This window comes from Neopelma chrysocephalum, unplaced genomic scaffold (assembly GCF_003984885.1).
Source record: "Neopelma chrysocephalum unplaced genomic scaffold, ASM398488v2 Primary Assembly neopelma1_42, whole genome shotgun sequence".
NCBI lineage: Eukaryota > Metazoa > Chordata > Aves > Passeriformes > Pipridae > Neopelma > Neopelma chrysocephalum.
The window spans coordinates 15,836,012-15,858,727 of NW_020897700.1; the positions used below are offsets into that span (position 1 = coordinate 15,836,012).

Genomic DNA, 22,716 nt, shown 5'->3' on the forward strand with positions numbered 1-22,716 from the left:
AAAAAGATACCCAAGAAAAGTCACAGAAACTGAGATAAAAAACTCGGAACAGCTTGAAGAAGCTCATACCTCAAGAGCAGTTTTCACCCCTTGGCACCTCTACATGTTTTCAAGAGAGACAGAGCAATGGCAGCTGTTTAGGGTGACAGTCCTGGCTTCTCTTAAATAGTACCCAAAGAACAATTACAACCTGGAGAGGATACATTTTGCTGTCTTTCAAACCCCCATTACAGCTTTGATCCCATTCAGTATCCTCACTAACATTAGCTCAAGGTTCAAGGTTGTTCAAATAGAATGGAAGGTTAAGAAACATTAGCAGATGAACAGAGAACATGACAGATAATAAATATGATGCTTTGGAAACTCATACTTTACACATGCTTGAACAATGTGTCATTCTGATCATTCACATTTCAGAAATGATACAGCTGAAAAAGGCTAGAGACGCTCACAAAGATTACCAAAGACTAACCAAGTGCAACTAAGTGATCGGAGAGTATCCAGAATACAAAAGGTTGTCACAGAATCACAGAATCGACTAGGCTGGAAAAGACCTTTGAGATCATCGAGTCCAACCTATGATTTAACACCACCTTGTCAACTAGACCATGGCACTAAGTGCCACATCCAGTCTTTTCTTAAACATCTTCAAGGAGGGTGACTCCACCACCTCCCTGGGCAGCCTGTTCCAAAGCCCAATCATTCCCTCTGTAAAGAACTCCTTCCTAATGTCTAACCTAAATCTCCCCTGGCACAGCTTAAGATCATGCCCTCTTGCCTTACTGCTGGTTGCCTGGGAGAAGAGACCGACTCCCACCTGACTACAACTTCTTTCAGGGAGTTGTAGAGAGTGACAGAGATCCATAAAGTGAGTAGTCTGGACACTATGAGTGGCCACAGTCTGTCTCAGTGTGAGCACAAAGGCTTATAAAATGAAATTAGCAAGGGCAAATTTTAAAGAAAATGTGTTTCTTCACAAAATATACAACTGGGACAGAAATATCTTTGAAAACTTATGAACTGCCTTGTGCACACTAAAACTGTCCGTGATCAGAAGGGGCAACCAGACGTTCACAGATAAGACATCCACGTTATATAACAATAATTAGCTGCGTAGACTCCATCCTTTCCTCAAGAAGGTCCTGCAAGACAAATTGGAGGTGGGAAAATACTCCGCCCAGCAAGCTGACAGCAGCACCACGCTGTTTTTACCCCCGCATTTTCGCCAGCCATCTGCTGCTGGTGTACTATCCCCACCCAAGCCACCAGCCCCGCGGGGACACCATCCTGGAGCCTGCTGTAACTAGTCCCCGGTTTAAATCAGTGCCAGGCTGTCGAGAGCGCTGGACCGAGCATCGCCACAGGAACGGGCGGCTGTCCAGGGCAGGTCGAGGAGCGCGCCGGGCTTACCCTCAGGCCCCGCCCGCGGGCGAGGCCCCTCAACCTGCAGCGGCGGCGGCCCCGCCCCAGGGCGGTGCTGGGCACGGTCCGCGCCCAATGGTGGCGGGGAGCTCACGGCGGGCGGGGCGGGGGCACCGATTAAGCGCCGCCGGGGCGGCGGAGCCGGGAGGTGGAGATGGCGCTGACGGCGGGGAGGCAGCGGCAGGACCTGGACAACGTGAGCGCGGGCGGGCGGGCGGGAGCGAGCGAGCGAGCGAGGCCGCGGCCGTCCCGGCTGGGCTACGCGTGGGCGCTGCCGGGAGAGCGCCTCGTGTTCTGTGCCGTCTCTTCCTTCCGCTTCTTCTTGCTGCGCCCAAGGCTTTATCTGCTTCTTCCGGGGGAATCCGCTGGCCCAGGCGCTTCTCAGGTGCCGTTTCAGAAGTGAGGAGGCCGCCGGGCCCCTCGCTCCCCGCGCTGCCCTTCCCCGGCCGGGCTTGAGGTACCCCCGAGGCATTTGGGCCTGGGGTTGTTTCTAATCGAGATAATTAGTCTCTGATCGAGGCTACTCCTGTAGCTCCTTCAGTTTTTCTGGGTTATTTTTTCTCAGATGGATCCTGTCAGCGCAGTCTCTGGTTTATGTGCTGTGCGGTGGCATGACCACGGCGTTCTTCTGTTTATTTGGGTGTTTTCCGCCGCCCCAGCTGGAAGCCTGCGCGGCCAAAGCTTGCTGGCTGCGGCTTGTTCCTGCCTGCCCTCCTCCTTCTCCTGGTGCTGGCCTGCTGCGGAGGTGGTCACATGCTGGAAGTGGATCAGGGAGCCAAGAGGCTGAAGCCTTAACCTGTGCTCATGACAACAGCATTGCCTAACAGAAGTCCGTTTTTAAGGCGTTTTGGCTTTTGGCAGCTGTGGTTTGGCTCATCTTAATTAAATGAAACCTGTGTTTACTCTTGTTAGGATGCTTACTAGATTTTAATCTAGTAACATCTTAATGTTACATTGACTGCATGGGATCATCATCTCCCATGCTTTAATTCCCCTCCTCCTTATGTTGTCTGTAATAATATCTACTCAAGGAGTTTGTCATCCAGTGCTTCCTAACGCTAGCTGTATTTCAGGGTGCAAAGATGGATTGTAGCCAATCTTGCAGAAAGTAACATGGTCATACGTGTTGTGTTAAACCTTTGTCTGTGAAGGAGTGCCCTGATCTGTCATGGTATTGCAGAAATGGTGAGTTCATTTGTTCCCATGAGACAAAGGATATTGTCCTAAGGAGAATTGCTGTCTTTGTGGGAGATGTGAAGTGTTAACCCTGCTATTAGTTCTGTGACTGTAGAATCATGGAATGGCTTGGGTTACAAGGGTCTTTTAAGTTCTAGTTCCAAACCCCCCTGCTATGGTCAGGGACACCTTCCAGTAGACCAGGTTACTCTAAGCCCTGTCCAGCCCTGAACACTTCCAGGAATGGGGCATCAATAGCTTCACAAGAGAAGTGCCATTTGTAAATATCTAGGTCTGCAGTAAAATGTCATCTTACCAGGCAGGTATTTCAGCAAGGGTCACTTACAGTCAAAGACTAGGCTAATTAAAAGGTATCAAATAGGTGAGGAAGGTCTGTTCATGCTCCTGTGTGGTAGAGGAAGTGTGGTGTTTGTGGTTCTAAAATAAAACTGATTGTTAAATGAAATAACTCTTGATGACTCATTCCTTTGCTGTAGGCAGCTGTCTGTAGGTGAAATAACACTGGGGACCAATCTACATTGTCCTCATTAACATGAACTATAAACCTAGGTCTAATCCCAAAACTTGCTTATCCCTCTCTTCTTGTGCTAGTTTAGAAGAATGCTGTGCCTCGTTTGTCTTGAGGCTTATGCTGCTTTCTCCTATTGCAAAGAGAAGTCATTGATTTAGAAACAGTAAATAGCCTAGTGAATCCTAGCATGTCTCTAAGCAGTCAGAAGTCTGGAGTGGGGTGGGGTCTGCCCCTGTCATGTTGCTCTAGGCTATGGTTGGTATCAGTCAGGAGAAGAACAGTCAAAACTTGAGTGCAAATCTTGAGCTGCTTTATCTTTTGAAGCAAGAAAGTCATAGCTTGGGACTTAATAGGATGCTGGGAGGGAAACTTGCAGTTTTGCCATTCGTAGTGGCTGTGTATGTTCCACTTAAGATGTACTGAATGACTGTGTCCTGGCCTGGAAGGAGCAGAGATGCATAGCACTGGAGCAAGTTCCTTTTCCAAGGTTTTTCCCTCCACTGATCTTCTACTTAGTAAAAAGTACTTCTGGAAACTTATGTAGCTAAAACATCTGAGCTTAATGTGAAGTCGAAGAGACCTATTACTTACACCAGCATGACAAGTAGGGGCTGCATTCTCTCTAGTGTAAGCTGTGAATGCCTTGCTCAGCACTTGGTACCATCTTCTTTCACAGAAGAAAGAAGATGCTTTCCTACTGTTCCCTTCTTGCCTGAGTGCAGTTCTAACTAATGCTGCAGTCATTTAGACATGTCAGTAGTGTCAGTGGCTGAATCCCTCAAAACTGTTACTGTTACACTGCAGCTTTGTTATTGCCTCCAGCTGTAGTTGGACAGGAGTAAGAATAACAAGGAGTTTTGCAGCACCTGTATAAAGTATGTGAGAGAGACTTTAATCATCGCTTTTTCTACTTTTTCATATAAATATGCTAGTACTTGTGGCATCTCTCAGGACTGATGCTCAGATACTCGTAATACATTTTAAAGCCTAAAATTCCTGAAGGCCCAGGGTGATACTGGGAGGTAGGTGACTGATGGATTCCTCAGGGATGAGAGCTTACCTAGAATTTAAGAGCTTGTCTCAAGATATTGACCTAGTGGGGTGGTTTTCCCACAAAGCTTGATTTGCTAACAGAAGATTGCTAAACCTTTGTACTTTACTTTTAGAGCTTACCTGTTGGTATTCTTTGCCCTCCCCTTCTGTTCCAGGGTTCCTTGGAAATAACACAGAGTTTGGAAGATGATCCTCTACTGGATGCACCACTCATTTCATCTCACACGTTACATTCCCAACTGAGGCCAAGATTTCATGCTATCCCAGCAGTTCTCCTTGCCAATTTCCTGTTGCTAATACATGTAAGTTTAAGAAACATGGTTTCCTTAAGAAAACTTGCTATCTCTCTTCTGAATTCTACTGTTCATGTAACAGAATTCTCCAGGGGTTTGCATGCACTGTTCTTCTAAACCAGTGAAGTCCCATTTGCCAATGAATTTTGATAATGTGTGTGCTACTGGATACTTGCTGCCTTCTCATTCTGATCGTTGGCACTAACATGCTGTGACACATCTTGTTAGGAGGAGAAGCACTTCAGATAGTAGTTTTTCTATGCTGTTGGAAATGTACTTTAAAAATAATATTACTGGTGTAGAAGTGCTATACTAGTTATAGAGGGCTAAGATAATTTTGATGCCATACCTTCTGAGGCTGAACTTAATTTCAGAAGAAGGTATTTCTTATGGTAACTAAACAAGTAAAGTTGAACTTGCTTATGAGGTGTTGCATGGTAGAGATAGAGGTGTGGATGGAGAGAGAAAGGAATCCAAATGTTACTTCCTCCTGTCACTTCTGGAGGTTAAGGGCAAAAAGCACAGATACCAAACAGTATGCAGGCCTTTGAGGCTGGTAGACAGAAGTAGAGAGATCCTTGCCTAATAGTGAGTTTATCCTTGATAAGCTGCAGAGGCTTATTGTTGCCTGTGAGCGTGTGGCAACCAAACATGAAGAAGGAAGGCTAACTAAGATCTAACTGAGATGGTACTTTCATGGTGTAAGGACTTAAAGAGCACAGTTGCTTGTCTCAAACACCGCTAAGGGCACAGAAGGACTTTGCCATGAGACAAGCACAGAATGGAGCAACAGGATGCTGCTAACTCCAAGCCTGACAGAGATGAGATCTGGTTAGCACATCCTGGGTGATGCATCCAGACAAAACTTCCTACTGTGGCAAATTGTGTAAAGAAGCAACTGCTTGAACATCAAACAAAGATCACACCCACTAATGGAACAGATAGCATCTGTGACTACCAAAGCCCCCCTGCCCCCTGAATATGCCTCTGTGGGTACCTGGAACTTGGGCTGTAACTTAAGCCACGTGACAGGAACTTGAGATAACACTGAGACAATAGTACCACCTTTATCTTATCTCAGACCTAGGGGGAGGTTAACAAAGTTGGGGTACAAGAATGTATCACTGATAATGGACATAAAGAATGTGGAATTTATGGGCCACAAGGAAAGCCAAATCAGCGACTGCTGAAATTGGCTTGGACTGGATAAAAGGTAATGCCTTTTAATCCCCTTTTAAAAGGGGGAGATCATGACCACTGACCACAACCCACCGACTCAAGAGAAGAGAGACTGGACATGTGGACTAATTAGCATTAGAAGTGAGGGAATCATTTAACCAGTAGGATATAAGAGAGCAATGAGCATTAATTCCTTTTTTGTAAAAATGTATAAATAGTGAAAATTTTTAAATTACATTGGGAGCCCCCCACCACAGAGAAGTCCAGAGTGAAGAAGGACTGCTGCTGGATCCACAGGTGGTGACTATCTTCTATTTATTGTGTCTCTCTCTCTTCTCTCTTCTATTTCTTTCTATCTGTCTACCTCACATTTTATTGTTAGATAAAGTCTATCCTATTAACTTCAACATATGGTCTCATTTTCACCTTAATTTAGGCAGAGGCATCTCTTGATAACACATGACTTTTAGGGACATGGATTAGTGGTGGACTTAATGATCTTAAAGGTCTTTTGCAAACTAAATAATTCTGTGATTCTTTAATGCCACTGACAATGACCTGAAGGTAAAGCCAGAAAGCGCACAAGACATGTATGTATGTGTTGCTAGCTATTTTAAAGCTTCATTTCATCTTAAACAAAAAATGCTGTGCTCAGTGCTCTTCAAAACATACCCTCTTGCCAGAACTTTAAAAGCATATACCAACCTCTAAGGTCTCTCTTTGGGCAGCTGCATGAAGCTGTTCAATATGCCCCAGCCTTCTAATTTTGGGAGTAAGTGTTTGTAGGCCTTGTGGTAGTATCAAGAAATGCCCCTCTGTCTGTCAAGTAGACTTAAGAAAGACTTCTGCTGTTCTGCTGAACAGACTACCAAAATTCCCAGTGGAAACCATGTATCTAGCCTTGTTCTGTTCCCCTGCCAGACAAATTCTGGTGCCCTTGAACTCTGTAGTAAATATTTTTCTGCCTAGCCTTGGGGCTTTACCATCTGCTACCATAACTGATGCAGCCAAATGTCAGGATTGTAGGAAACTCCTTCCTCTTCTGACTCCACCTCTTCCTCTCTCCTGCAAATGGTGAGAAGTGTGGGGAGGGGAAGAGGGAAAACTGCTGAGGCATCTGTCAGGACATACTTTTCCAGGAAGAGTCTTGCTGCTATTGCTGAAGCTGCTGCAATGACCACTTGGTCCTTGGAGCAAAATGGAGAAGTATCCTTTTCTGTTGGTGAAATACAGCTTTATAATTGCCACCTGAAGTGGCGCTGTCTTTCTCACTCTAAAAACGGATGGGGAAAACAAGCATACAAACAAGCATATCCCCTGTGCTTCTGCAAATGTGCACAAATCTTGCAGAATGCAGAGATGCTAGCTTAGGTTCTGATGGTTAGGCCTGCCAAAGGGGTGAGTGTCCTGGAGAAGTTAAGCCATCCTAGTATTAAGCAGTAGAGTTGTAATGAATCTCTAAAGTAATTTGTAAATAATTTGGAATATTTCTTCTCCACCTTCCTGTGTCAAGAAATGGAGTTAAGTAGCAAAATAGCTGCTTCGGTGCAGCTGCCTAGTTACACACAATTCTGGAGCGTGTGGGTAGGCCATGCCAGAGTGTGGTAGGGCTGGGTTTTTGAGTGCCTTTCCTTTTGCCAAGCCTTGCTTTTCTACAGGCTTCTGGCTCCTATCAGGAGATTGGAGAGCAATGTGAAGTGTACAGGCTGGAAGTAATTTCTTTATATTAACTCTGTCCTTCCCTAATCCCTTCTGTGTATCCATATACGCAAAACTGAACTTCTTTATAAGAATAATTTTTTGTTCGTAAAATTCCTTTGTGTTGAGTTGAAACACCTGTTATTGGACTGCCCTAAAATGGAAGCAAAACATACTTAATAAATACCACTCTTCAAGCCAGCTACCTGTTTGCTCTTGTATACGTTGCTATAGTAGGTTAGTAGCAATGCACTGCTAGGTCAACCCTGCTTGCATCAGTTTAATGTAACCATTTTCTGTACTGAAATACATTCCTAACTTCTGGAAGGAATAGAACTAAATGTGTTACTGTTGAAAAATGGCAAACCAAACAGTAAATGGACCAAATAAAATATCTGAATTATTCTTAATTTTGTAAGAAAAGGAAGTGGTAAAATAATAGATTAAACAAACATTTCGTTCGTAAACCTTCCTCTTAATTAACTACTAACCTGGTTACTTAACCCATCTCAAGATAACTTGGTATTTAATTTACATTGGAAATAGTGGTCTTATGGATAATGTAGGACACACTCCTGTTTTGTTTTGTCTGGGATTTTTTCTTTTCCTCTCACCTTTTATCCTGTTTGTCCTCTATAATGTCTCTTTTAGGTACTGATGATTGTGTGAAAATTATTTCCCCTTCTTCCTCCCTTCCCAGTTACCTAACTCTGACCACAACCAGAGGGAGCTAAGGGCAGTTTGTATCAAAAGTAATTTAGTGGTTCTGAAAAGTTAATTTCCATGAAGAGTGTTGCTTGAGAAAATACAAAAATACAAAAAATAAGTTCAAGAGAGTGGAAAGGTCGACAACTTCCTCATGAGAGGAAGAACGCTGTTCTGTTCTCTGTGATGACCCATGACAGGACCTGAGGGAATGGCCTGAAGTTGTGTCAGAGGAGGTTTATGTTGGATGTTAAAAAGATGTGGTTCAGTCACAGGGTGGTTGGACACTGGAAGAGGCTCCCCAGGGAAGTGGTCACAGCACATGGTGTGACTCTTGGGGATGTCCCTGTGCAGGGCTAAGGGTTGGACTCTATAATCCTTGTGGGTTACTTCCAACTCAGCATATTCTATGATCTGTGAAAGGGACTGGTGGGATCTTAGATATTGATAGAATTAAGTATGGAAACAAAGGTAGCAAATGAAAATCAGATATTTTGCTCTATCTTCGATTCCGATGTGCTGTTTCTGTCAGTTATGAGATGCAGAGCATCTGACACTTTTTTAAGCTGAGTATATTAGAGGTGTTAGACTTTTCAGACTTGAGGTTTATTTTATTTTTTGTCCATGGAAGCTCTCAATTTACTTCTGTAATGGTGGGAGTTGCTTTTGTTTACAGTTCTGTTTTAAAAATATTCCTGTTCTGTAAAGTGAACCAGGATGAGAAAGTATAATATTTTCTTGTTCACTGAATGAACACAATAGGGAAAACATTTTTTATTACAAAAATATCTCTAAATATTAAACCCCCTGTGTGTATACATATACCACAGGTAATGTGCATCCAAAACTTTGCTTCTAGTTGGTGAAAAGATTGCTCATGCTCAGTGCTGATGCTGAAAATTTGTAGAGAAATCTAGAAGACAGGAAAAGTTATGGCATAATGGCACTAGTCTGAAAGGATAGGTATATATACAATCTGACTGTCAATCTGTCTGGTTATTCTGACATTAGTAAAAAAGGAAAATGAAAATATCTGATGGCAAATATACTAAAGAATGATTACCACCTGACAAAGGTGCTACCTGGTGTTAATAATTTGCTTTTTAAGTTACTATGAGGATTCACTTGTCTAATGTCATAACCTGGAGATGATCTTCAATGACTGTAGTACAGGGTTGATTTTCACTTAGCTACTGTCAATTTAAAGAAACACAGACTATACCAATAAGACAAGAGGCTGTCTTGCAGAGCAGCATCAAGTATAATTGATTGAGTCTAAAAAGATGTGATTTTTCTTTTGAGAAGTATAAATCAAGGACCCCTTAAAGTAAAAAGACATAGTAAAGAGGGTCCAGAAATTAAATAAGTTCACTATGAAGGAAAGACTTGTGGAACAGTGAAATTCCAGGAAGAGTGATGATTATCATCTCGGTTCTGCTGGACACTGGCTTTTCAGTCTGCACTAGGTTCCCAGAGTGACATATAGTGGTTGTAGTGTCTAATGTTTTATATATTATCTCTAATAAAATCAATTCAGAAAATAATGCATAATGAATAAACTACATAATCCTGCTTTTTTTTTTTTATATATATCTAAATGTTGACTTTTATCACTCTTCCGTTCTCTTCCAGGTTGCTTTTGTTGTTCTAGCATTTTTAGCAGCTATGTTTTGTTCTTACCCCAATCCAAATCAAGATAAGTGCCCTGGAAACTACACTCACCCACTTAAAGTGCAGACTGTCATAATAATTGCAAAAGTAATTCTGTGGATTCTGCATGTGTTTTTTGAACGATATGTCCAGCACCACCACAGTCAAGTCAGAAGAAGAGGTTACTTTGCAATATACCGATCAACAAAGCATCTAAAAAGGCTTCCACTGCTCATACACTCCACAGGTGAAGTTGTTTTTTGTTCTAAAGCTCTAAACTGTGAAGCAGTAAAAGACTGAACAGTTTATATATGGTTGTATATTATATATTATGAACTTCTAAAAGCCTGCCTACGAGCACTTACGAACCTCCTCGACTGAGCTTTCTTGCCTGCCAGATGCATGTTATAAAGAACTCTTTGTAGTGGAAGAATGCTCACGAGTGTGAGGTTGAGTAAAACCTTTAGTCATTAGCATTTAGTCTTCAGCCGTAAAATATTCAGCCAGCAAGGTCTGTTTGACTGCTAGTGATCTTGATTTGCATATTCATTTGTCTGTTTGGATATGTGGTAAGACTGCTAGTCCTTCCAAGAAGTGTGCTGCTCTTCTCTTTTCAAGCTCAGCGTTTCACATAGAAACAGGTGAATTCCTGTTGCTCAACAGGTGTCTGAAATCAGTAAAATAAGCAATTTTCTCATCTTGAGTAGGGCTATGTGTGACATGCAGCTCTATTTCTGACTGCCTTTCTATGGGCAAAAGATGGTGTATGGGAGTGATTTAACTGTAAGTTATGTCACTGGCCAGTGGAGCTGAAAAGTATTGGTGCAAGTAGCTGGTGTAACCTTTCTAGAAGCTGGTTGAACAAATCTAAAATCCATCTAACTTGAGGGGATTTTTCACATAAATAGCAGTGGAAAAGGGACCAGTAATGGCTTTTACAGTATTTTTGCCACTTAAAATCTCACTTCCCTTCTGTAAAGCTTCTGAATAACTGGAGTAGACTTTTTGCATCAAAATTGATAAGTCAAATGGTTCTGCTCTGTATAAAAACCTAGCTTTTTTTTCCATACAGTCACTAAAAGAGCTAGTCAGCTTGATGAATGTGCAAAACTTCAGGCTCTGACCACTAGATAGAGCTCTGAAGATGAAGAATTGTTTGAAGTGCAGAGACAAAATCAGGCTACAGCAGGCTTAATGATGTAAAAGACTGTTTCCACCTATTGCAGTGTAATTCAGAATACTTAGCCCTGTTTTAGATGGAGCTCACTTCTCCCCTACTAGACAAACTCTGGGTATGTGTGAATGTTCAGGTGCAACAGGTATGTGCTGTAGAATTTTGGTAGGGATCATCTGTAGTTCAGAAAGTAGATAGCTCCATTACTGCAAGCTTCCTGTGTGGTAATCGCTGCTGATACCACTTCCATCCTGACAGTTCAGTTGCCCGACACAGTACGAAAGAGAACTGTACTGTTCCCTAGCTACATTAATGGTCTTGATAAATTTAGTTCCTTATCCAGACACTGGAAAAGGACATTACACACTCAGTATCAGAAAAGAGGGTGTGTAAAGAATTAAAAATGCTTTTTAGGTCTGTAACTCTGTTTGTTCTCCTTGACTAATTGTGCTCATTTCAATTAAACTTTCAGTAACTTGCAAGTATTAAAATAATAGCTAGACAAGTGGAAGCCTGTGCAAATAAGGAAGGTATTTAGTTTTTGTTTTGCTCTGTTAGCCTCACTAATATGACCTCTTAGAAATTGAAAGAATGAGTAAGATGGATAGCAGCAACAAAGCTAGAAAATGTTTAAGCCCATATACGTATGTTAGGTATTTCTAGTGTTTCTTCCACTCATTTTTTTAAGACAGAAAAATCTATAAGAAAACTCCTAATTCTCTACCATTATAGTGAAATGCTGAAATGAAACCTCATTTTGCTGCCAGCAGTTGTAGGCTTGCATCACCTGTGTTAAGGAAATTAACTGAAAGGGCAAGTATGATATGAAATGAAAAAGCATTACTGAAATATTGCAGCGTAATGCAGATACTGGGGATGAGAAAGTACTAAGTTATTTTCAACAACTGATGAAATTGTTACACCTGTAAAATATAACATTTGCTTTCTAGGTAATACAGCCCTGCTCTTGATTCTGTCAGTGCAGCATTCCTTTCCTGATCGCAGTAAAGTCTACCTATATCTTATCCTGGGAGTCCTGGGCCTGGAGCTGATTAGCTCCCTCACATGCTTAGTGATTTACACAGGTGAGAGAGGCAAGTTTTGCTTTCTTGAGACTTATTATTATAGCTGGTATTCAAGTGTTGTGTTTGCCCTCACAGTAGTTCGCTTGGGGTACCCCAAGACATTTAACTGCCATTATAAATAACAGAATGATTGTGTGCTTGTAGAAGAACTAAGGCAAATTCAAAACAAATAGGAAGATTGTCAGGCTTGATTTGGTTCCAAGTGCTGCTAAATGAAAGCTCCATGTTATCTCAGAGTTGTTAATCCAGCGAAGTGGCAATGAATGCCTAATTGTTTCAAAAACTGTCCTGTGAACAGGTTTGTCTGTTTATCAGTGTTTCTCATATGCATGCACCACAAGCTACGAAGGAGTAAGAGCTAGCTGGATTTGTCAAACTGCTTCTGGGATTTCCATATGGGACTTGCATACCTGGTAGTGTGATTATGCTTTATCCAACCTTTTTGTCTTTCCCTGGTCCCATCCCAAAGGCTTCAGTTCCTCTTTGTCACTAAAATGGAAGATTCTTTGAAATGACTGTTTATAAAACATGGCTATTGAAAGCTGTGATTTATATTAAAATAAGATACTGGCTCATAAAACTGTGAGGCTTTGCTTTGTGCTACCACTGTAAGTTACACCAAACCTAAAGCAGATAACCTTACAAACCAACAAAGACTTGATTAACCTCTTTCCATTAAACCATTGCAGAACTACCTAAAATGTTGGTAAATAAATGCTTGAAAGAAAATTTTGGTATGTTCATGGTTATGTAATGGCACACAGAGAAATACTGCCAAGAAGCTTGCTCACCTAGGAAATAAAATCTATTCTTGACTCCTTTGCAACAGCATCAAAAATGCACCAAGAAATAAGGTCCCAGCTCTAAACTGTGTCCTCCTCTTACAACTATGCAGAGGCCTGAATGCTGTAGGCTTGTCAGGCTTTCCCCTGAATGAGCCAGCTGGCTCAAGTAGACTAACTGTCCTCTGGAGGAATAAAGGCAAGGATGAGGGAACGCAAACATGGCAGTCCTAGGAAACTATTCCAAGAATGCTAGAGATCATCCCTTCTTTGCATATGCATACTTATTTTCCTGGGAAACTCAGGAAATAAGAGATAAAATGGTAAAACTTTAATAGAACGTCAGGAATTCCAGTGAAATGCTATTTCTAGCCCTGAGGCCTCCTGGAGCTCAAAGAGCTACATTGTGTGTCTCTTACCTTGGCTGAAAGGATAAGAAAGTGCTAGAAAATTGACCTTCATAGGAGTAAGATCTGAGCCTGGACTTCTGTAAGAACTCTCAAACTATCTGCTTATTTGTCACCAAAAGGGTCTTGTTTCCTAATTTGTACTCTACCAGTTCCTGTAATCATCAGATTCATTAACCAATGTATACAAGGACGTTGTGGGGTGCAATGTTTTGCTTTCTAGCTGAAGGAGGCTTGAAGAAGGGTTCAGTGAATCCTGGAACCAAGGGGGAGAAGGGACAGAGCTGCATTGCTCGGAAGAAGTAAGGCAATGTCTTTTGGCAACAGCTGCTTTATCTCCTGAGCAGCCCCAGAACCACAGTCTGATTCATTCTCTGAAACTTGGTGCACAAAGCTAGGGTTAATTTTTATGTAACTTAACACTTGCCTCAAGGTGAGGAAGACCTCCAGTCATCCTAGGTTGCCTTTTCCAGTGGGTAGTATACCTTGTTTTCCGTTTTCCATCCCAATGCTTGAGGTAAGCTAAGAGACTGCTTGCATGTCTGTCTTGTGTATAGTGCTGTATTTTAAGGTTTTTCAATGTTTTAATATCAAAATAAAGCTGTATTGGAGCAAAACATATGTTTGGCCAATTTTTAAAATACCGTGAGAATCTGTAGTAATAGTGACATTCAGGTGGGTTTTCCTCTCTCAAACAGAGCTGAGTATGTGACTGGATGGAAGCATGAAGCTTCTTTAGTAGGATAGTTTTAAGGGCAGCCCTCTGCTTAGATTTGGGATTCCCCTCTTCAAGGCAAGCACTTAGCAGATACCACTTACTGTTAAGATAGTATCAGCTATTGTAGCTGAGCAACAATGGGGAAATGAAGGTAAATTTGCACTAAAAATAACTATTTTTTGTGTTAGTATGTTACTCCTAAATATTGGAGAGAAGGTAGCACCAGTTCATACATTGTTTCTTCACAGTGAAATAGTTATTTCTTAACTGTGAGACATAAATGCTTGTCTGCAGAAGGTTCTTATACCTGACTTACTGTCTTTTAAATATTACTGTATAAAAAATCAGGAATACCTGACCGTAATTCTAGATATTTCCTCTTGGTTTTTTGGAGCTATTTTAGGAATTGTATGATACCCAGAGTCCTGTGTAGTGCTACTGCCTTTCTTAAGAGGCATCTCCGTGCAGCAGTGTGTGTGTATAGAGCTGTAGGATGCAGAGGCAGGGACTCAGAAATTTACAAGGAATTGCTGTGATTGACCTATAACAGACTCGACATATATAAATTGCTCAAGTGAGGTAAAAGTGCACAGAATGAAGTATGATACAGAAAGCTCTAAATGTCAGCTTACTATTCTAAGTTTTTTACTGCTAGGATAGGGAGTCAAGCTTTAAAAGATTTACTAAATATATGTATTTAATTACTTTCTCACATACTTCTAATATCACTTGAATAAAAGACTAACATTCCCACAAACAACACATGTTGAGAATTCCACATCCATTCCTTTGTGGTTTTATTTGTAGAAAAATACCATCATAGAAATAACTAACCTTTGAGCCTAACTTGTAGTTAACCTCTGGAGGGTCTTAGCATTGTTTTAGCAGGGTGGCCTGTAATAAACCCCTCATAGTACTGATTTGTAAGGACAGTCCTCCTCTGCTGCAGTGGTGTGGATTTCTCACAGAGCTGGACTGTAATGTTTTCAGTGGCATTAGAGTATTGCTTCAAAAGCAGCCCTAATTGCAAAATCCTGAAAGCATGCTTTGGATATTTTGATATTTTTTCTGAGTCAGGATCTGATATTGAATGGCTTTAAATATTTTCAGCTTCATTTCCAAAATCATGCAGAGGATGCCTGCAACTTTTCCCAGCTCTCCCCATCGTACATCTGTTAAATTTAGTCTTAAACTTTATTCACAGGTACCCAGGAATGACTTCTGGTTTTGATAGCCAGCACTGCAAGGTTCACAATGTGAAGCTGGTCGCAGAGCTACTGTGGTTTGAATACTTAATGGCTTTCTGTTGCAAGTCTGCCTTAGCAGCTTGCCTGTCTGCTCAGACTACTTCCTTGCAGGTAGTCTAGTTAAGATAGTATTTATTGAAGAGCTTAAGCCAGAAGTTCTGACCTAGGTATTAGTAACAAAACTTCTTACAACTTTTTTTATGACATGTTGCTTAATTGACGGCCTGAATTTGGAGACTGAATCTCAGTACCTTCTAAAAGGCAACTAAGGTTTCACTCTCTCTTAGGTGACAGATTAAACTTTGCAGATGTTAAGCAGAATGTTCAAACTTCCCCATTCAAATCTTCATGGTGGTCTTTTAAGCAGCAGGACTGAGAGGAATTAAAAATAAACTAAAGCAACAAATAAACCAACTCAGCAAATTATCACGAACTTATAATCAAAGCCATTCCAGAAATGAGTAGAAATAGATTCTGCTTTTGCTTTCCCTCTTCCCCACTCCTCAGATTCCTTTATTGTCTTTCCATCTCCTATCCTAAGGTAATCTTAGAATCATCTGTTACAGATTTTTATAACTTAGAATCTGGTGATAAAGATTTTTTTCTGGTTGCTTTCCAACTAATTTATACAGCTTTGTTGCAGTGAAAATAAGCAACTTCAATCGTGCCAAGCCAAGACCTGACATAATTGAAGAAGAAAAGATGTATGCCTACCCTAGTCATGTTACCTCAGAAATTGGATTTAGGTAAGATTTTTCTATGTTAACTTTGTACTGCGTTCAGACATGGTATATAGGTAACACTAATGTAAATGCATTACTTCATGTAGACTTATATAGAATCTTAAATCTCTCAACTAAGCCAGAGGTGGGAATAGCAGTTCTGAAGGAAACTGTATGCTTAAGGCTGCCATTTTAGATGCACAGATGAGATACAGCACAGTCTTGTACCTCTTAGGTAGTAATGTCAATTTACTGTGATACAGAAATCCTCAAACATACAGGTGGAGGTGATTTGACTACTTATGGCTGGCTGCATGAATCTTTAATATAAATAACTATGCTTAATCTGGTTTAGTTAATTTTATATGGGAGTTTGGGGAAAGATACTGGTGTCTTACACTGTTTAACTTTAAAAGTATGCCTGCAGAAGCCTAGCTACTTCAACCAGTTTTTTCAGGGAAGGAAATATATTGTGGTCAGTTAATAGACAAAGAAAGCTTTGCAGCTCTGTTCTGTGCTAGCAGTTGGACATGAGATTCTAGCAATGGATTTGGAATATGTTTTGAGTTTGGGAAGGACCTTTAAAGGTGCAGAGGGCACTTAAGGGGTAAAGAAGGTCTCAGTGAGACAGAGAAGCTGTCCAACAGTAACTGAAGTCCTTTATGTACCTTCCAACTGCTTGAACATCTTCCAGTTGATGAAATCAGTCTAGTATGACTTAACAAAAACGAGTAATTGAAACTAACATCGGCTACCATATAAGAATTTAATTAGGAATTTTCTAATACACTATGACTTGCTTCTAAATGTTGTGCCTTGGTGAAAAGTTGAAAGTGCAGAGATGACTAACACTTTGGCATTTCCCCTGATGTCACAAACGCAGCATGCACATGCTTTTATGGAACTTGGAAGTAGATGTCCAGGATGCAGGAAGGATTTAGAGTTGTCTTGAATTTTGATACCATGTCTGACTTCCATTTTGATATAAACACCATGGTGATTGCATGGTGGACCTCATTCCTTTCTCATTCAGCTTCTCCCCTGAGAAATTCTTAAATGCCCAGGGAATGAGTCTGCAACAATGACCAGCTGAGGAAAAGATTCTGATTATTTTTGATTAAGGAGTGCAAACTTCCTGTGAGAACTGATTGAAAAAATGTTATTTTAATTTAGCTCTATACAACTGTGACTCTCTTTCCCTTGAGAGTTAAGGTCTATTGAAAAGTGAATCCTGTCAGCCCTTCAGTTGACCTTGTTAGAAGAATGTTTTTTTAATATCATGACCTCTGCAACCTGAGTTACTACCAAGACATCTTCAGGAGCTTTAAGTTGGGAGTGCATATTACTGGTTAAAGTTGCAAGCTTTCTGTTTACAAAACTTGTGTTCTTTATTTTTTCCAGTTTAACTAAAGTAGGTTTTTAATTGGACCTAAGCTTTTTTCCACTTTAGATATCTTTAGCACTTTCTAAGAACTATGAAAAGGGCAGTGTTCCTCCACAAAAATGCTGCAAGGTTGAGGAGCAACTTTTTAAGCTTTAAGATGCTTATAAGTGTACTAAGAAGGCAGATTCCCAAGTCAGCTAGGAAGAAATTATGTGTAAAGAAAGAGTACACTCAGGCATTGGTACTTCATCTTGCTGTATTCTTAAAAATTCCTAATTAGGTTTGATTTGATTAAAAATTCTGTATTTTAATAGACTTTTTTTCTAGACTTTTTTCTAATCTATTTTTATAGACGTTTTTAACTTGGCTTTATTTAAATGTTGCAATGTTACTATCCAAGTTAAAATGAGGAATATCTGAAAACTGGATATATTTTAAGGAGGAGGGTAGCAGTGCACAAAGTTGTAGATCTGAAATAGCACAACTTTTGGTACTGATGCTCTTTAGGTAGAGGACAGATATCACTGTATATAGTAGCATATCATGTATGCTACTCTAGGTTACTCAAGAGATTTCTGTCTTAAACAGCTTATGATCCCCCACAACTGAACAACAATACTATGCCTGCTCAAAATAAGCATCCTAACGTGTGTTTAAAAGGTTCCATGGTTCTTAGGACAATTCCAGCATGTTGACTGTCTCAGTTTCTTAAACAGTAAGAATCCTCACTCTGTAACTGTCTAGCAGGAAATATGGAACTTGATTATGTATACGTGGCATGAAGTTTAGCCAAACTTTTTCTCTTCCTGCCTTCTCATAAAGGTGTTGTAGATTGCCTCTCCCCTCAAAAGTTAGTTGAGCTTGGCATAAGTAAAATTGAGGGAAATGACTTGTTTACGTAGTGTTTACTAGCTCTGACATTTCACGTGTTAGAAAGCTGCTGTCACTTATTGAAACCCATATTCACTTTTGTAACTTCAAGGGAAAATTCAAGTTTAGAAGAGATAGTTGAGAAGCAAGGAGATGTAATAGAGTATCTTCAGCGACACAATGCACTGCTCAGCAAGAGACTGTTGGCACTAACATCTCAGCAAATCAAAACTTAACAGCATTTGGAAAACTGCTGCTGGAGCTCTGGAGGGAACATGAGGTAATGTAATATCCAGACTGATTTTTACAGATGACTCTTCTTCAATTGTCTTTCACATTTTGGAATAGAAGTTCAGCTGGAAGGATGAGCTCTGCATACACTATAAACCTGTTACAACTGGACACTCTCTTCAAATCATCAGTTCTGGGAAAAAAGTTCTGCAGCTTCAACAATTTTTAATTCCTCATATGTTGAAGTTGGACCTGAGTTAACGGTTTAAGTTTGCTGAGTTGTTTTTATTATTTTGTACTGCTGTAATCTTTAAGCTTCAAGCTACCAAAGTATTTTACATTTCTAGAACACAAATCTGTTCTCTAGAAAAATCTGACTTTGCAAGGGATGTCTTTTCAGTTTCTATTGCTGAAGCTGGGACTAGATGTATTATGTCACTGATTCCCATTACTTCCAGCGATAGAGGTGGTGTACTTCACTAATCTTCTTTTCTAGATCAGTCTCCTTTTCTCCTTTGTCAAGAAAGTGGGGAAAATTGTGTCCAATTTAGAATTTTAGAAAAGTAGTGGGTGTCCTAAAATTGCAAATCTCACACATAAGTGTGTAGTACAAAACAATGTCATGATAATTAATTTGAGCAGTTGTTCAGAATTCTGGCTTTAAAACTCTAAGAGAGATCTTCAGGGCTCATGCCTTTCCCATTACTAGGAATTTGTGTCAGCTAATAACAAGATTCCTTCTCTGCTGACTGAACTAACTTAATACCAAAATACTTGAGAGTAAGCTTTTTCATTGACTTAGCAACTAATTTATGGTGAAGGGGTTTAACAATTCTGTCAAAGATACCCAAGTTAACGCATACTTGTTCTTTACTTTGGCTCTTCAAAAAACCAGCATCTTGATACAAAAGCTAAAATGGTGTATGTGGGGAGGTGAAAAGCAACAGAAGACAGGTCTTTCAGAACTTGAAGAAACAAGAATTTTTGGTTTTAATGGTGAATAAAGGCTGGTGAAAGAAACCTCTTGTTTTGGGTACTACTTTGTCTACCAATGTAGACCAAAAATTATTTTAGAAGCGAATACCTCTGTGGGAATAGGGTAATCACTAATCAAAAGTGGGAAGAAGACTGTCATGAGGAGTGGTCTTACAGTCAAATATAGGAAAAGAAAATTAATTCATCCTACTTTAGTCTTGGGGTACAACTTCAGAAATAGCTGAACTGTGTAGTGTGCAACAATTATTGGTGTTGTCTCATTCAAAGGAAAACAATTAATAGTGGAGGTTTTGCTGCTATCCAACACTAGACTGTTCTCCTTAACTGTTGTTTCTTGAAAATGCAGCCAAGTTTTTATAGTATTCATGTAAGGAATAAAAATGTTTGGTTTTAGAACTCAGGTTTTGATGTGATTGTGTTTATCAATTTATATAATTTCTATGAAAAGCAGTAAAATGTGACTGTAAAGTTCATGCACAATAAATGCAACCAAGGAAGAGTGTGAATTCTGTCATTTCTAGGCTCATGTACATCTGGTTACAACAGGCAATCTGTGCAGATTTTTTCTATTACAGTGAAGTTCTCACAGCAGTATTGGCATTTAAAACTAGCAAAACTAGCCAAACAAAGATAGCTGTGCATTTGTTTCGAAGCTTTGCATTTAGTTTTATTCTCTTTTCTGGGTAATTTTTTTTCCATCATGCCTCAGATTTTCCCTGCTAACTGATGTTTCTCTGCAACAGAGAAATAGGCTACATAGTGTAGCATAACAACTTACTGTATTTTGAGGTAATTTCTCAAATCTTCCACTTCCCTTCCTTGACTCCTTAAGGTAAAACTTAAATCAACCAGTTGTGTTGCTTTCTGTGGAATGTGGTAGCTGGAAAGCAAAGTGTGGGTTGCTGTGTGAGAACATTCCCATCTTCTGCCCTTTAATTGTGGCTTTTCATAAGTACACAAATGGTAACTCAACAACCACTTACCCCTTGCTCCAGTTTTATATCTTCATCATAACCCTAACTCTGTCTCGTTTTCTTAGTATCTTTAAGCTTTTTCTTTGAGGTGGCAGGGGGAAGGCTTTTCACATTTGTATGGGCTCCAGCTAGGAGCTGGCCCTCTTTACTATTCACACCTCTATACTGTGGCCCTGGTAGAGCTACAGTGAGTTGTCAAGTAGGAGCTACTGGAGCAGGACAAGAACATGCACAGCTGTGTGTGTCAGTCCCAAGGCCCTTGTCTGCACCTGTGCAGGCCAGCCTTTGTCTTGCTCAGAGGCAGAAATACTCCTCAGCCCCCTGGGTTCCACTGGTGCTGCCTGCCCAGGTTCATGATGTGGCACTGCTGGGTGCTGCCATGGGCACCTACCTCCTCCTGCTGGCCAGCCTGCCCCTGGCCTGCAGAAGGGAACTGCAGAGCTGCTCAGGAAGACTGTACATTCAGGTGCTTGATATGCAACATGAAAGGGCTGCTGCTGTGCAAGAGAGATGAAGCTCAGCTGTGACCTTGCTGAGTTGTCATGCCACAGTGCTGAAACTGAACGAGTCCTAATTGTTCTGGTTATACTGCGTCTTGCTTATTGGAAACCTCTGCTAGTGCAGGGTTGGGTGCTGGGTTTTGTGGTGGCCAAAGCTGTCTGACCAGCTTTGGAGCAACCCTTGGTCCATATCACCAGTGTTGCAGCCTGGTTCACTGCAGTGTCAGCACCTGTTCCTGGGCTGGGTCTTACTGCCTGAAGTAAAACCCATGGTGTGCTGCACATGCAGTAGGCAGCAAAGCATCAGGTCCAAGTTTCAGGGTGGAGGGAAAAGTACTGCCTTGTGAGCACAGGGGTTTGCACGTGTTCCACTGCAAAGCAGTGCTTTGCTAACCACCATCACAGCCCTTCTTGGGGCATGTGTGGCAAATGTGCACGTAGGTGAATACATGTGACTATGAACAGCTGCAGTGATGTTCTTTATGTAACTACAGCTGCTGAACTGCATTGGTATTTGCAGGTTCATGGTCTTGGTAAGATGTACGGGATTGCAGCTGGGGCAGCAAGAAGATAATAAAAATGAAGGAATGTTTCCTAATATATGTTACAACTGTACATTAAAATAAAAATTAAAATAATGTATTCTGGTTTTTATTATACAGGTATTACCCCAATAGCTTTGTTTCTATAGAAAAACAAGGTATGTGTTTCAGGTTTGGGGAAAGTATTTCATACCACCTAAGAAACATAAAGGATTGGGGGTTGCCCAAAAAATGTTCACTTTGTGGGTTTTTAATAATTTCTGGATAAATTGCTGAACTGTGCTACATATTTTGTACCTATGAAAGAAAAGATGTGATGATATCTTGTGAATACATATCATATATAAGGGAAAAACTCTCAGTATTTCTATTTTGTCTTTCTGAATAGCTCATAGTGGATATTCTATATAAACACTTTAATATTTCACCTCACGAGGGAAATTACTGATTGTAAAAGATTTGAACAGGATTTTCCTGCTTTAAGGTTCTACAGTAACATGCAGTTAAGTGAGCTTCCTCCATGAGTCAATCTAAAAAACATTGCAGCAAGGACCAAAAGGACCTGGGCAGACAACAGTTTAACAGGTAACTCTCAAGAGAAGAGGAAAAGCATCTTCAGGCTTGGAATGAGTTAGGCTCTTAGGCATTCTTTTAGCTCAAGACTCTGCCCTGTTTGTGCTATTGGAGTGTTTCCCACTTGGAACAAATATTTTACAGCTGATCACTAGTAACAAAGAGAAAGGCCATCCGAGTAGTATCAGTATGCTAATTGTACTTGTCCGATGATAGTTGAACATTTGAAACTTATTTACCATGCTAATGTTTCTCCTGATTGATGTCAATATAAATCTTATGTGACCCTTGGCTTTGTGTACAGACACTGAGATATTTATAGCATATGTATGTGGCGCAAGGGAAATATTTCCAGTCTTTATTCTTCTATAATTTCCTTTTTTCCATACTGGAAAGGGAAGAGGTGAATTGTTTATTATCCTTTGGGAACATGCTAAACTGCTGTTTCTCACCAAAGCCTTGCATTTACCTCTTGTTTCCTGTTGACCTGCTGTTACAAGACTTAATGAAACATACTTTAAAATAAAATTTTCATTTTTCCAACGTAACAACTATAAGACAAAGTTAATTCTAAGTTTCAGACTCACGTTTTGCCCTTCAGAATTTTGAGCTCTGATTCTACCTTAGTATCAGGTCTTGATTGTTAGATTGCATCCATGCAAACATCATCAATTCTGATTTTCAATACACGGCAATTTGTATTTGTACAAACTTCCTTTCGGTGTACACTGGTACACACACGAGGAGAGCTCAGTCAATTCATCTGTTGTAGCACTGTGTCCAAATGCTTCACGTTTATATAT

At 40.5% G+C, this 22,716-nt stretch overlaps 1 protein-coding gene across 3 annotated transcripts; it reads left to right on the plus strand.

The window, feature by feature from the left end:
- Positions 1 to 1,536: 1,536 nt before the first annotated feature.
- Positions 1,537 to 19,830, plus strand: TMEM192 (transmembrane protein 192). 3 transcript variants are annotated; one of them, XM_027676778.1, is made up of 7 exons: positions 1,537 to 1,618; positions 2,496 to 2,607; positions 4,339 to 4,485; positions 9,691 to 9,955; positions 11,833 to 11,967; positions 15,765 to 15,867; positions 18,210 to 19,830. In XM_027676778.1, exons 2-7 carry the CDS (start codon positions 2,605 to 2,607, stop codon positions 18,331 to 18,333), a joined length of 777 nt encoding a protein of 258 aa, XP_027532579.1. In that variant the 5' UTR covers positions 1,537 to 1,618; positions 2,496 to 2,604; the 3' UTR covers positions 18,334 to 19,830. The 3 variants fall into 3 exon arrangements, with proteins under 3 accessions (XP_027532579.1, XP_027532578.1, XP_027532581.1); XM_027676780.1 differs by lacking the exon at positions 1,537 to 1,618 and adding an exon at positions 1,862 to 1,879; XM_027676777.1 differs by lacking the exon at positions 2,496 to 2,607 and having other exon boundaries at positions 1,544 to 1,618.
- Positions 19,831 to 22,716: the final 2,886 nt, after the last annotated feature.